This window comes from Branchiostoma belcheri, unplaced genomic scaffold (genome assembly GCF_001625305.1).
Source record: "Branchiostoma belcheri isolate BF01 breed outbred unplaced genomic scaffold, Haploidv18h27 scaffold51, whole genome shotgun sequence".
Lineage (NCBI taxonomy): Eukaryota > Metazoa > Chordata > Leptocardii > Amphioxiformes > Branchiostomatidae > Branchiostoma > Branchiostoma belcheri.
This window is the reverse complement of record NW_017804143.1, coordinates 1071829-1085780: the sequence shown is the minus strand read 5'-3', so window position 1 is coordinate 1085780 and position 13952 is coordinate 1071829. Positions and strand designations below refer to the sequence as shown.

The window sequence follows — 13952 nt, the reverse complement described above, 5'->3', positions numbered from 1 at the left end:
TGTAATGACTTGTGCATATCTTATGAATCTTTCTTTAGTGGGACTTTTACATATGCCAAGTGTCTGACACACAAATTTAGACGTGAAGCTTCCCAGCTTTTCAAAATGCTGAAGAGGCCTCGAGGCTCAAGCCACAAAAATGAGTAATTTGCATCCCTTATATATTACAAATTATTCTTATGACAGTTTCTTCAGTGGGGTTTTAGTAGTTTTACATGTGCCAAGTGTCTGACATACAAATTTAGACATGAAGCTTCCCAGCTTTGCAAAATGCTGAAGAGGCCTCGGGGCTCAAGTCATGAAAATGAGTAATTTGCATCCCTTACATATTACAAATGTATTATATGACTTGTGCTATCTTGTAGCAGTTTCTTCAGTGGGGCTTGGACTTTTACATATGCCAAGTGTCTGACACACAAATTTAGACATGAAGCTTCCCAGCTTTTCAAAATGCTGAAGAGGCCTCAGGGCTCAAGTCATGAGAATGAGCAATTTGCATTCCTTATTACAAATATATATGAATATATATATACAATGTACAACCACAGGCATATCGTATAATAGTTATTTAAATGTGGCGTTTACATATGCCAAGTGTCTGACACACAAATTTAGACGTGAAGCTTCCCAGCTTTTCAAAATGCTTGAGAGGCCTGGAGTCATCCGTGTGGGCTCAAGTCTTTTGAAGTTAAAATGCAAATGAGATATTTGCAACTACATGCATGTGTACAGCTTGTGCATATTTCTATGACAGTTTCTACAATAGACAGAGAGACGTATAACTGAATTTAGGCAGTAAACATAATTTGATCTTGTATATTCTAGAATTTTTTTATTCTAACAGTATATGCTAAAGTCAGAAAATGTTGACAGAATTTTTTTAGGTAGACGACAAGAGCCCAAGACAATAGAGTTGCTAACTATTCATTGTATTATCTCATTCAAGTTTCAAGTTTATTTATGTATCCAGTATTTATCTAGTTATTCATTGCAAATATTATTAATTTATGTACATGTTGTACATCCAAAAGATTTTTCTGTGCATCTAAATATTTTAGGTAAGGCACACCAATTTGAATTTTGAACCTTGCAGTTCCGTGCCTTTGATTATTGTGTCCTGGCCAACATGATTCGCACTGCTCAGTCCTAGCCTCCTCCAGGTCTGGCTAAGGGGTTCTGTACAGTATAATTCAGCAAAAATGGGATGAATAACTTGCCAGGGGACTGAGCTGTGGTAAGGCTAGCATTTGTGTGAGAGTATTAACTCTATGGTGGACACTTAGCTTCCCTGAAAATATATTCTCCCCCCACACATCATGGGCAGTATTTGCCTAGCCTCTACCAGGCACCGCGGATCGCTTGAAAAATAGTAGAAATTGGCCGAAATAAAGGGATAGTATACCAGGGGAGTGGGTCGCAAATTGGAGCTTCTATGTCCCTGGACCTTCTCTGGTATACTATCCCTTTATTTCGGCCAATTTCTACTATTTTTCCAGCGATCCGCGGTGCCTGGTAGAGGCTAGTATTTGCCCAAACCTGACTAGTTTTTAGCCAGCATTGTTCTTCTGGTTTATACTAAGTTCTGTGCCTGGACAGTTGTTGTGTCCTGGCCAGCGTGGCTATACCCCCCCCCCCCACATAACTCCCGATGGCAGATTTATACACCACACTTTAATGCAGACTTTTACTAGCAAGCTGTCGCTGACTTACAGACAGGCAATGCATTTATCCCGCTAGGCCCTTTTTAAATGTTTTTAATGATCAAATGCAGGCCTTTTTTTCCAGCTGTAGATTTTTGTCCGTCCAACTTTTTGTATTTTAATGATCAAATGCAGGCCTTTTTTTCCAGCTGTAGATTTTTGTCCGTCCAACTTTTTGTATTTTAATGATCAAATGCAGGCCTTTTTTCCAGCTGTAGATTTTTGTCCGTCCAACTTTTTGTAACGAAAATACTTGTCCCCCATCAAATAGTGAATATTCCTGCATGTCAATGAGCTTATTTGCATAATTATTAACAAAAATGCTACTAAACTGTATATAAAACAAGTCTCAGATGAATTGTTAGTTTGATGGGTCATATTATATTGTGAAAGTCCCTAGTTGCATGATTCAAAACCAAAATAATGAAGGATTATGAGATAATACGGAGGATTATAAGAAGATAATACTTACATAATCATTGCAGCCAATGGAATGGGTCTTTATACCTGTAATTTATCTGGCATATTAATGACCATGCTTAGTGACTGTTGTTTTGTATTAAAATGTGAAATGACTTTACTATTGAATTCATCATCATAACATTAATTTTTGGTCCATTTACAGGGCTTGAAATACTATATTAATGCTATATTTTTTATATTTTTTACTATGCACTTTGAAGCTGTGCACCTAATTTATTGACTGGTGCACCTAGAGATTTTGAGGTACAATTGCACACTACAATCAATGTATATTCCACACATAATGTTCTCAAGTGTCAAAACAATGATAAAACCTTTGTATTGCAGTAACTTGAGTAAGGTTTAAGGTTTTTAAGTTCTACTTCTTCTGTTGTGCACCCAAGTTTTTTGTCTGAGTGTGTACTTAGAATTTTAGGTTAGGTGCACCAGTGCACAATATTCTAAAAACTGAGTTTCAAGCCCAACGTTTAAATGGTGGAATTCCAGTTTGCATGTTACAAGTACCAACAAAAGACCCTGAAAATGTCGTTCTCTGGAAATTAATGCAAAACGGCGCATCTGCTACGAGTGAAGAAAATTATGTCTTCAACTGAGAAGTAATCAAGTGTCATTTTCAACTGGTCCATTAATTTTCATAATCACTGCCTGAGCCGACTTCTTGTGTGGTGACAATTTCGCTGTCAGAATCCAAGACTACAGTTTAAAAGCCCCTGTCACTAATAGCCGAATATGGCCTCCCGAACACTGCTTAACTCCCCCAACCATGGTTGGGAGTAGGTTGGGAGCAAGGTTGGCTGTGGTTTGCTGGTTTCCGTTCAGTTAATGTTCGGTTGCACCAGCCGAATGTTTCAAAATGTTATAAAACATTTAGTTGTGGATGGGAGGTTCGGCTATATGGTTCTTCAGCTGATGTTCAGGAGCAGGTCAGCAGCTTTTTGGACATGTTTGGGGTCAAAATTGACTCAAACTTAACTCAAATTCAATTTGATTCATACAGAAAGGTACAAAAATGTAGGCATATATAGCCTGAATCTGGTCAGACTGCTCCCAAACTTCAGCCAACCTTGGTTGGTAGGTTGGTGGTCGGTGGAAGGTTCTGAATGTGTGACAGGGTACTAAACAGAAGTCTGACATCTGAATACTGATATCCATACGTAAATTCTGGGATAATTATTAATAGGACGTCTTGACGTGTTATGACTGCTGCCAACGTTTGTTTTTGGACCACCATGAATGCATTAGGAATGGAGCTCAGGTACTGTCTGAACTCACCAGTCAGCAAATATCAAGTTTGTTGTAAGTTTGCATTCAGAACCAGGTTACGATAAATTATGAAAGATTCTAGAACATTTTCTAATTTAATAAATTACAGATGGCTCAATTACTTTTTTAAGACAAAGAATGAACTTTTGTAATGTTCTGTTTTGTTTTGTTGACTTTTAGTCTTCTTCCCAGTTATAAAATCGAGAATCACACGGATCCAATTTGGTTGCAATTTGCTCAATGCTTGCTCAACAATCACACAACAGTCACTCCAGTACATGTAGAAAGGGTTCCCAGTTCCTCTTGTACCTCTGCCCAAAACTGGCCCAAACTAGCCTTCTTCACTTCTGCGCCACAGAGTTGGTTTTCTGCCAAGACACGGGCGGGCTGTGTGTGCAGGGAACTGTGAGCATGCCATATTCCCTGTCCTTTTTGTGCGGTTACCTAGAAAGACACATACACCGGCACTCACTCACGCTGAAGGTCACCGTTTGTGTTGGACATTATGTCAAACCTCCCGGCAGATGTTGGGGGAGATATGGTTGTTTATTGTCGAGTTTTTCAGATGTCCTGCTTTTGTTGCACGCTATACTCCAATCACAACTGTACATCCGTTTAAACATTACGAAAGGCAGGGATCGAAATACCACCTGTGCATGCAGGTAAATTGGAGCTGTGCAGGTATTTCTGATGTCTACATATAAATGTACAATTGTATATGTAGACATCAGAAATACCTGCACAGTTCCAGGTGGTATTTCGATCTGTACATTTATTTGTAGACATATTGTACATTTATATGTAGACATCAGAAATACCTGCACAGGTAACCTGCACCTAACCTGCACTGGTCCATGTACTGGGCATATGCAGGTTAGTGCAGGTAAAATTGGAGCTCTGCAGGTATTTGACCTGTGCAGGCATGTCTACCTACACCTATATATAACTTACACTGGTCTATGAACATTTTGTACTGGCCATAAATATACATGTGTAGGTGTACATGTGTGTGGATTTTTAATTGCTGGCTTGTATAGATCAAATTTAAACTCTTCCCCCCCTATATATTTTAACTCGATAATTTTGTCATGAAGACAACAGTTGACAAAATTATTAGATTATCACAACAATTATATTACCTATAAATTAGTATAATCTATAGTACAAGCAGATGTATTGTTCTGGGTCTTTTGTGGCCTTTTCTGTGTTTCTATGTCCTTCCATAGTGTTCCCACATGTTCGTGGCTACAAGTTATAGTTTAGTTATAGAACACTTAATTAACAGCTGGTTGGATATCTTTTTGCATTGTACCTACAGTATCTACATGCACTACCTGACACCTAGTTATTCGTTGTTCTGAATTTACGGCTGAATAAATTAGAAAACGGTCCAAATTCTACTTTACTGCATTTCATTTTTGAGAAAAACACAACAAAATCAAATTTACAAGGGCCATGAATAATCTTATTGTTAACTGAGTGTGTGTGCCATCTTTCCCTTTGATATAATGCCATGGTAGTGGTTGTGCAAGTCAGTAGAAAGTAAACCTAACCTAGCTGGCTTTTCGGCTAGTTTGACGCCAGCGGTATTGTCTGGAGCTTCATTTAGCGGAATCGATGACATCCCGAACTGTAGAGCCAGGTGACCCAACTTTATTGCGAAACACGGATCGGCTTTAAATATTCATTGTGTCCGGACTTCAAAAGCTTGTGGAATGAATACCTGTGGGCATACAGTGTCTCACGGAGGCTAGTCGCACCTGTGTTCTGTCTGGAGTCGTAATTGAATTTCCTAAAGGCTAAGCCGGTGCCCGATGCTGTGTCAGCCGCTTCCCCTGGCCTCTTTCATGTAAAGGTTATGCCTACGCTCGCAAACTTGGTTATCAACGGTAACTATGCATGCCAAGAAGAGTTTAACTAGGAGTGAGTGACGAAGTGATGGATTTTTATGTTGGTGTTGCCCTTGTAAGATAAAGGGATAGTCCGCGGTTACAGTTTGTTTCCCCATGTGGCCCAATTTGACTGGGTTTCTCAGTGTGTACAAAGCTGTGTACATCACATTTGTACACCTCTAGGAAGAAATTATTGCTTTGAGTAGTGAAGGAGTTCTTCTTTGCATTGGGATTGCAGTACCCCCTTGTTCTACTAGGTGGCACTGTAGGTGCACATTGCTGTCTACTCTTTTGGAAACTTGGAAAATATTCTGCAAAAGTTCCAGACAAATTTTTGTGCAGGTTGCATCTTTAACACAACTCTCTTGTGAGTAAGTGAGTTTTGTAAGGATTGATGGTTTAAGGGGAAAATGTGCACATGGATTTTAAGTGCCTATGAAAGATAATTTCTTAAACTTCAGGTTGAGCAGCAGGCAGCTTAGGTATGAAAATATTTTGTGGTGAAGTAGAAATGTTTGCCTGACAGGACTTGCAATTGGCAAGCAGACATTTCGAGCACCTGCAACACGCACGTTCCTTTCGAAATACCAACTGTCGCCAATCGAACGGATCTTGCGGCGATTAAAAAACGGTTGCGTGACACGGCTTGGCAACTGAGTATTTTGAGTATCCCGAACACAAACTTGTTTTTTTTCACACGAGTCATGAATCATCACGTTCCTCATGACCATAACGTGAACTTGGCATTGTTTCACACTTCAGGACTTTCAGTTGCCACGGTGACAGACTTGTTGTATCGCCATGTTGTCAACGTCTTTGGTACCCGGCGGGAACGAAGAATAACACTGAAGAAAAAGTGCAATAAATTAAATCCCTCTTGAACTTCTGCTAACCTTTTTGGGCTGTCAGATGAAAGCCAACGTTTTTCATTTCGTATTGATTTTAACATCGACGTGTTATTTACTGAAATGATCCCTTGGGCATGTTAATTGTTGCCTATGATTGAGCCCTCTTAAGTATCTTCAGAAAGTAATTTTTGACAGCGACTTTGCAATGGTTCTAACTGGGGTCTCTCCCAACAAAAATTCTGTCTGCTTTACTGACAAAAATCAAAACTTGGCTCCATTTTTGTCACGTCAACAGTGCCACACACATTTCCTCAATGAAATTAAGACAAAGCCACCACTTGAAAGTTGCTACTCAAAATTTTGAATGAAATAGTGTTTCAAAAAATCAAAGAGTTATGAAGTTATCCCTCTCCTGGAGGAGCATGCCACCAGACCCCCCCCCCTTCCAGATTACCAATACAAAGTGCCTTCAGCACTAATACACAAAGCTTTAAATTTTCCCATTAAACCATAGTAGGAAAGCCAAAAATGTGCAGAAAATACCGTAATACAACCACAAATTCCACAATGCTGCCACCAGCATCTGTCATTCCATTATTTGAGGGAATGGCTCTGCTCGTGACTCGGGACAGACAAGAATTCCCCCCATTCCGTCATCTTGACAGACGAAAGTCGGTATGTAAGAATATGGCAAAAGATAAACACGGGATTAAGCATGGTGCTGAAACGTGTCGCGAAAGTGTTGAAACTCAAACGACAGGAAAAAATTCAAAGCTGCCAAGGACGTGTACGAACATCATTCAAGGTCGCCATAAAAAATCTGTACCTAAACTAAAGGATCAGTATAATACTGATATCCATACACCCTTAGGAATCCACGTTGGAAGCTAGTTCGCCTCAGCCAGTCTAGTCTCCTGGAGATAACACAATCATATCTTTGCCCAATCAGCACTCTGCATTTGGTGTAAACCTGGAGATCAGACACAACAGAGAGCTAGACATGCCCAGCACGTACGTAGACGGGGAAACCTACGTGTAGTTGGTCTCAGGCCAAGGAAAATTAATTTCCTGTTTCAGTAGGGTCCGTAGGAAAGGATTTTCCCTTTTTTAAAATCTTTTTTTATAATCAGATTTCGGCTAAAAGGGTGTGACTGTCTCAAGGACCCACCCACCTGTTTGCTTGTGGATACATATTTCATCAGAAGAAAAAATTACTTCTGAAAATATGTTAAGTGGTGTTTCAGAATTCAGAGGGTTTAAAATTCAGATCGAAAATCTGGTAGCCTTACCACTGGTCAATAGAAAAAAGTCTAGGGTCTGCAGGTTTTTGCTACGATCGGTCGAGAAACAGGAAACACAACATTTTCTTTCCTGGGCCCGTGACTTAGCGATTCCTCTCACACCCAGCATTGTCCTTCCATTCCCAAGTCTGAGGAGATAAGCGCGCCGGCACTGATAGAAAGCACGACAAGAATTACTTAAGTTTCCAGCCTGTTTGAAAGCTTTGGTTTGTTTCGTCGGAAGAGGGAGTGCGTGGGTTCGGCCGGTCGACTGTGGTTGTTAAGAGGCATCACGTGAGGAACGTACTTGACCGTCTTGTTATTACATGTAGGCTGTCTGGGAAGATGAATCCTCTGCATTAAGAACAGCTACCTGGAATATGTCAGTTGGAAAAAGCCCAGGAGCCTATACTATATGTAACTCACAAACAATTGGACAGCTTTTGTCTTTAACGAACCTTGTCCAAGTGTGCGAAAGTTGCCTGCTTACACCCTGTCTTGTATACTATAATTCCTGACTTTTTCACGGTACTTTGCGGTCACTTTTGTACTGCAAATGTATTAGTACCGTAAATAATAATTCAGTGCTTTTCTTTTTTCTACACCTGCCTACACCATGAACATATAGTTTTGTTAACACCTCCGTTTTTTTCAGACCGTGAACTTTTGCTACCGACGTGAACATATTAGTGAGTTACGGTAATCAAATTAAACAGTCCCTTGCGCTCACCGGCTGCGTGTTTTCTTCTGTTCCAGATTGCGGGAGGTATACGGAAGCTCTAGGTGACTTTTCGATCCGAGCGGCGGACTTCAGCCGAAGAGGGTACAGCAAGTGTTCGGTGCAGATCGTGGCCCCCCAGAATCGGTCCATCAAGTTGAGTATAACCAGACTGAAAGGCTTCCCCCCTGTAAATATTACAAACCCCCTCGCTCAGTGCCTGCCCAAACTAGAAGTCCGAGAAGAGGGCTTGCTTGGTGATGTGCGCCTTGTATACAGCATATGCAATGGACTCGAAGAAGACAGCATTCCTTTGAATATACACTCTACGGAGCACCAGATTATCCTGGACTTTCTGTGGGACTCCTCCGCTGATAGTAGTTTTCAAGCAAGTTACTCCTTTCAAGATAGTACACAAGTGGAAGGGGAAAAGGACACATTTGAAGGTAGGTGCATTTCAAGTGTATGATATTATTATGTGTGTATTAAAATTATATAGTTAGTAGGTGCATTTTCACTAGATGTCTTTAATTAAGTTTAAATAACTTGCAGCTAGATGTTCAAAGGTAAGGTGTGATGGGTTGTTCAGTGTAATAATACAACCAGCTGCTGCTGTGCCGCATACCTGCAAAGCCGGTGTGCTACGCTGAAAGGCAGTTATACTGTCTTTTTACAGATACCAAAGCTGGTGTTACGACATAGGGCGGTCATACTGGCTCTAAAGATTCAGATAACAGTGGTGAGTTATGCCGAAGAGCTATACACATACAAATACACATTGTGATTGGTGCGTTACACTGAAGGGCAGTTATACTGGCTATACCATTACAGATACAAAGTGTTTGTCAGTGCTGGATATTACTAGTCTGCGTAGCTCTAGTAGTTCCCCATGGTGTGTTGCAACATTAATTTTATGGGGTTCGTATGAGGATACCTATATTTAGGATGCTCATCATTCAAGTGACTACCTGATGCATATGTAACATTTCTAGGTACGCAGCTTTGTACTAACTTTATCCTTAGATGCCCCCACTTCAGGTGTCCCTATGTCAAGTACGTTTCAGGATGGAACAGGTAGATAATGGACCAAACCTCTTACTTGGGTCTGAGGGTACAGAATGGAGGTATTGTCCAGTTGTGAAGGACTTTGGACCTATTAGGGTGCTGCAGAACCTTCGTGACTCCGCACTGAGCAGGCAAGGGGATCAGTCTATTCTCAACACTGTAGCATTTGCAGTTATCAACCAAATGCTATGTAAAACCAGACTTGTAGAAAGATTACGGGCATTAATGCAGTCAGAATTTCCCAGAGGAAAGTGACAGACAGTCACTGAAACGTCGGCTGAATAAAAGACTTTCTTGCATAACTTTTAGGTCATACATATCTTTAATTACAATTTAATACTGTTGACGTTTGTTGTTTTGCTTGCCTGAACCTTTGTTTATTCATGAAAAATATAAGTTGTAAATTGAGGTCATACGGAAAGAGGTCAGGGTCAGACAATATAAACAAAGATATTTTAGGTCACATGAATGAAGTCCTAACAAATTCATAACCATATAGTCCTCTTAAATCCATAGACATACACATACACACATGGTGTCACAAAAACGCATATAACAATGAAAGTCCTTCTTTTAAGGACACATCAAAAGAACTGACCTGGCCTATTAGTTTGACTGTTCAGCTGTGATAAATGCTTCTTTTCTGTTCCAAAAGACGTGGGGATAGATTTTTAGACAGTTTGAAAGTACCGGCATACTTTAGACCCAACCGCATTAACCGCAGAACAGCCTAGAACGCCATTCACCAAACATCTTGACTGCTGATTAGCCGCACACCAGTCTATATATCAGAGTAATTAGTAGCCCCCTCCACTGCTCATTATTCCTCACAATTGACCTGGTAAATTGCGGTTGGGGAGGCAGTGCCTGCTTGTTCGTAACGCCCCAGACAACTCGGGGGGCTGCAATTTTCTCTCTGTCTGGTGGAACCGCCCCGAGCGAGTGTCTGTCGCGGCGGCAGAGAGAGAGAGGATCCCACGTGATTGGCTGCCGAGGTTTGCGTGACTGGAGCAGTTTTTATCTCCAGACGGCCCGCGATAGGAAGTGGAACAAAAGGCAGGGATATCAGCTACCTGTCCCCCTTCCCTTGTCTGGGGGTCCCACATGTCCAGCTCCATATCCTGTGTGCTTTATGACATGTCCTGTCAACATGACGCTAGACCAGACCACCCAAACCTTAGGCACCTGCTGCCCGCATGGACATTTCTCATCAAGGTATGACAGTCACACACTGACAGCACACACTGTATGTTACTGTATGTGAAGTCATGTTTCTTCTCTTAAAGTTTCAATGAATGGTTGAAATGAATGAACGGTACATGTATGTTGCATAAAACCTGGCAGTCTTGCGGCTGAAAATACATGTTATTAAAATTGTTCATGTTTAGAATTATATAAGAATTGTATAAGAAAACATTTTTAGTTTTCACACATGTGATGTTGCAACGTCAGAAGTATAACTACTAAGTCTTGATTACGTAACTCGGTGACATTACTGTGCTGTCTGCACTGAAAGAATTGTACTGCTGTGTCCACTGACAGGTGTCAATCATCCTAAAGAATGGCTGGATTGCAAGATAGATAAAATCCTGTTGATATATTCGTACATGCAGTTGGCACAGGACAGTACTTTCTGCATACATTGTTGGCAGCGCCTAGTTAGCTTCAGGCCATGCCAACCCCAAGGATCCTCTGACCCAGAAAGACTAGCCAACGCTTTTAGCCGGCCAGTCTACGGGGGGATACATGTTAATGCCCACGGCATAGTTCTGCGGTATCTGGCTAAGACGGCTTACCCAGTGTCTGCATAACATTTGGTGGCAAACCGTCGGTGTATAGGCATTTGGGTTATATTTGAAGCAAATTCTACTTGCGTGGTCATGTCTGAATGAGTGAAAGGTACTCAAATGGATAAATTAAGTGCCCTTTTGGGGTATTTTTTGTCATTTTGGAGTATAGATAAATATAGATAACACCTAAAGTAGTGACCTGTGCGGTAATGTGTCTGGGCCCAAAATACCACCAGGCTAATTAAGCAGGTTAGTGCAGGTAAAATGGGGCTGTGCAGGTATTTCTGATGCTGACCTGCACCTAATTATACTATAACCTGCACGGATCTATAATAAAATCAACAGTGCTCAAAATACCGTCTGCACATACAGGTAAAATTGAAACTGCACAGGTATTTCTACTGCCTATGTATTCCCTATTACCTGTACTACTGGTCTATCTATGATAAAACCAGCCAGTGACAGCTACTAGCTAGTGGCCAAAAATGCTGGTAGCCAGAAATCTGTGCTGAAATCTGGTTGTTTTACAACAGTTATTGCAGAAAACTGGATTTACGACCATGTAGCAGTCTCTTCCAGTGAATAACCCAGATATATTATGATGTCTGGGTAAAGATAAGTCTGTCTGAGGGCATAGAGGACCTCTTTCAGACAAGATGTCTGACTCCGTGATTTACCAAAGAGCACACATAGCTCAAATGTTCTTTCATCCAGACTCTGGGAGTATCTAGTTAAAAGATATGGCCTAAGCCTTATAGGGAACATATAAATATTCTTACAATATTTATAAACTTTCTGGGAAGCTGAGTTTGAAGGGCTTTCATATGGAAGGCAAAGGCGGATTGTTTAACAAAGCAAGAGAGACATCTAGCAGTTTGTTTCTGAAGTGATGTTACAGCCTTGTACTTGTACATGTACTGCAAGCCAAGTCAGACCAAAGGGAAACTATGTGGTAGCGTGGGTGAACTCTCGGTTCATCCCCCTATGTTTTGCGTCTTTTAAGGGAAAGTGATCTGGAACCAGTTTAGCTTGCTGAAGACCTAATCTTGATGGTCGCGACAGACAATATGCAGCATTTACAGGTTCATTGCACTGGGGAAATTCCCATAGCTCTTGTCAACAAGTACGTTGAACAGTGGACCACAGCGTAACATCCCGTCCTAAGGACCCTTTCCTCTAGTGTGCATGTTGGGCGAATGAAAACAGCCAACATTCAAACTAAAGCCAAGGTACCAGTGAGTACTAGTGTCCCTAAACAAGTTTGCCAATTATCTCTAGTGTAAGATATACAGTACATATGCATGTACATGAATGTGCAGCAAACTGTCTCTTTTTCGGTAAATTGTTAAATATTTTAATGTTAAGTTTTCCTGATTTTCAAGCGCAATTTTCTAATGTGGTCAAAAGGATCATCCTTGAGATGCAATTAGTAAAACAAAATGGTGTAAACTTGATAGTATTTTATTTTGTTCAGGTTCAATTGCAGGTACACCTGTCGAGATGATCAGGTCCAGAAAGTATTTTATTTAGTTCAGGTTCAGTTGCAGGTACACCTGTCGAGATGGTCAGGTCCAGAACTGTACCTGAACAATACTACAGGTACAGGTACTAGGTACACAGCCCCATTTCCAGCCCTGATTGAGTATATGTGTGGCTGAGATTGCTGATAACACGGCCCCACCATCATGGTATCTTCTGTCTGCGATGGAGCTGGTGATACGGACTGAATTGATCGTACGGTGGTCCGAAAACCGGGCCGATTACCTTTGACAATCAACGTTAATCTCCACCAACATCGATGAAGGTTCGACATCCAGGTGGAACATGATATATACGTAATAAACATGATATAAACTAAACAACTGGGTAAATTCTCGATCTCTGTATTGTCTGAAAATTCTTTTAATTTTTTTCCATCATCTCAATTTTGTTTTACATAACACCATATCAAGCACTAAATCCTAGCTATAGGGGGTGCTGGGGCATGCTCCCCCAAGACTATTTTGAAATCTTGACCCTCTAAAAAAACAGCGTAGTTCGATGACATCTCTTTCCATGTCTTTGAACCCAGCTTTTTGTCTGACAAAGATGACAGATTGACCAAAATTCTCGTCTGTCATGAGGAGCAAAATTCCATCAAATGACAGAAATTCGGATGCTGGCTTAGAACACTGGAAATCATGCATATGTACGTAGACCGGGATTTAGTTTTTTGCTGCGGAGGCAGATCTATGGAGTGCGTGGAGAGTGATCACACACTTACCTGCCCCAGACAGGTGCATTTGTCCTGACTGTGTTATCGACCCGTTTGTTCCCGCCGTCCCTTTATTGCATTGATCTGTGCCCCCCTCCCCCCAGTCTCATGTCTGGGTCTCATATGCTGACCTAGATCATTATACTTAGTTCCACAAGTACCACATTTTATTTTACCATCTTATAATATCTTATTATCTTACTACTAGCTATAGTTCATTACCTTCTTTTTGGACAGGTTTCTTTTAAATGTTTGTCAGTTTTGTCATTTCTATTCTACATGTACGTATACAATACATTGCATAATGGCTTCACCTTAAATTATTGCAGTACTGGCTGTATATTGATCAAAAATATCTACTAGAGTTCATTGCCTCCTTTGTAATTATAAGTTATTATGTCATGCATCGGCTTTTGCATTATGTTTGTGTTTTTGAACTGGTTTGAGATTTTGACGTTTCTATATTGCATTTCACTTCCCCCTACAGTGATGCAGTACTCGATGTACATAGATCAAAATATCTAGTTCATAGCACTTCATGTGATCTATGATCTTTGTGAGTCATGAACTAGTTTCTAAAGTTATGGTTTGACAAAGTGAAGAATTGGTTTAGACATGTATAGTGTTATATCTTGCCCTGGTTCCTTTTGTATACGTTT

The 13952-nt window shown here is 40.7% G+C and overlaps 1 protein-coding gene across 1 annotated transcript in view; it reads left to right on the top strand.

Annotated features, from left to right (window-relative positions):
• Positions 1–13952, top strand: part of LOC109480525 (low-density lipoprotein receptor class A domain-containing protein 4-like) — a 72340-nt gene that overhangs the window by 7172 nt on the left and 51216 nt on the right. The window contains exon 3 of the mRNA XM_019782735.1: positions 8223–8630. Within this exon, the coding sequence (XP_019638294.1) occupies positions 8223–8630 (408 nt within the window). The remainder of the gene's footprint in view (positions 1–8222; positions 8631–13952) is intronic.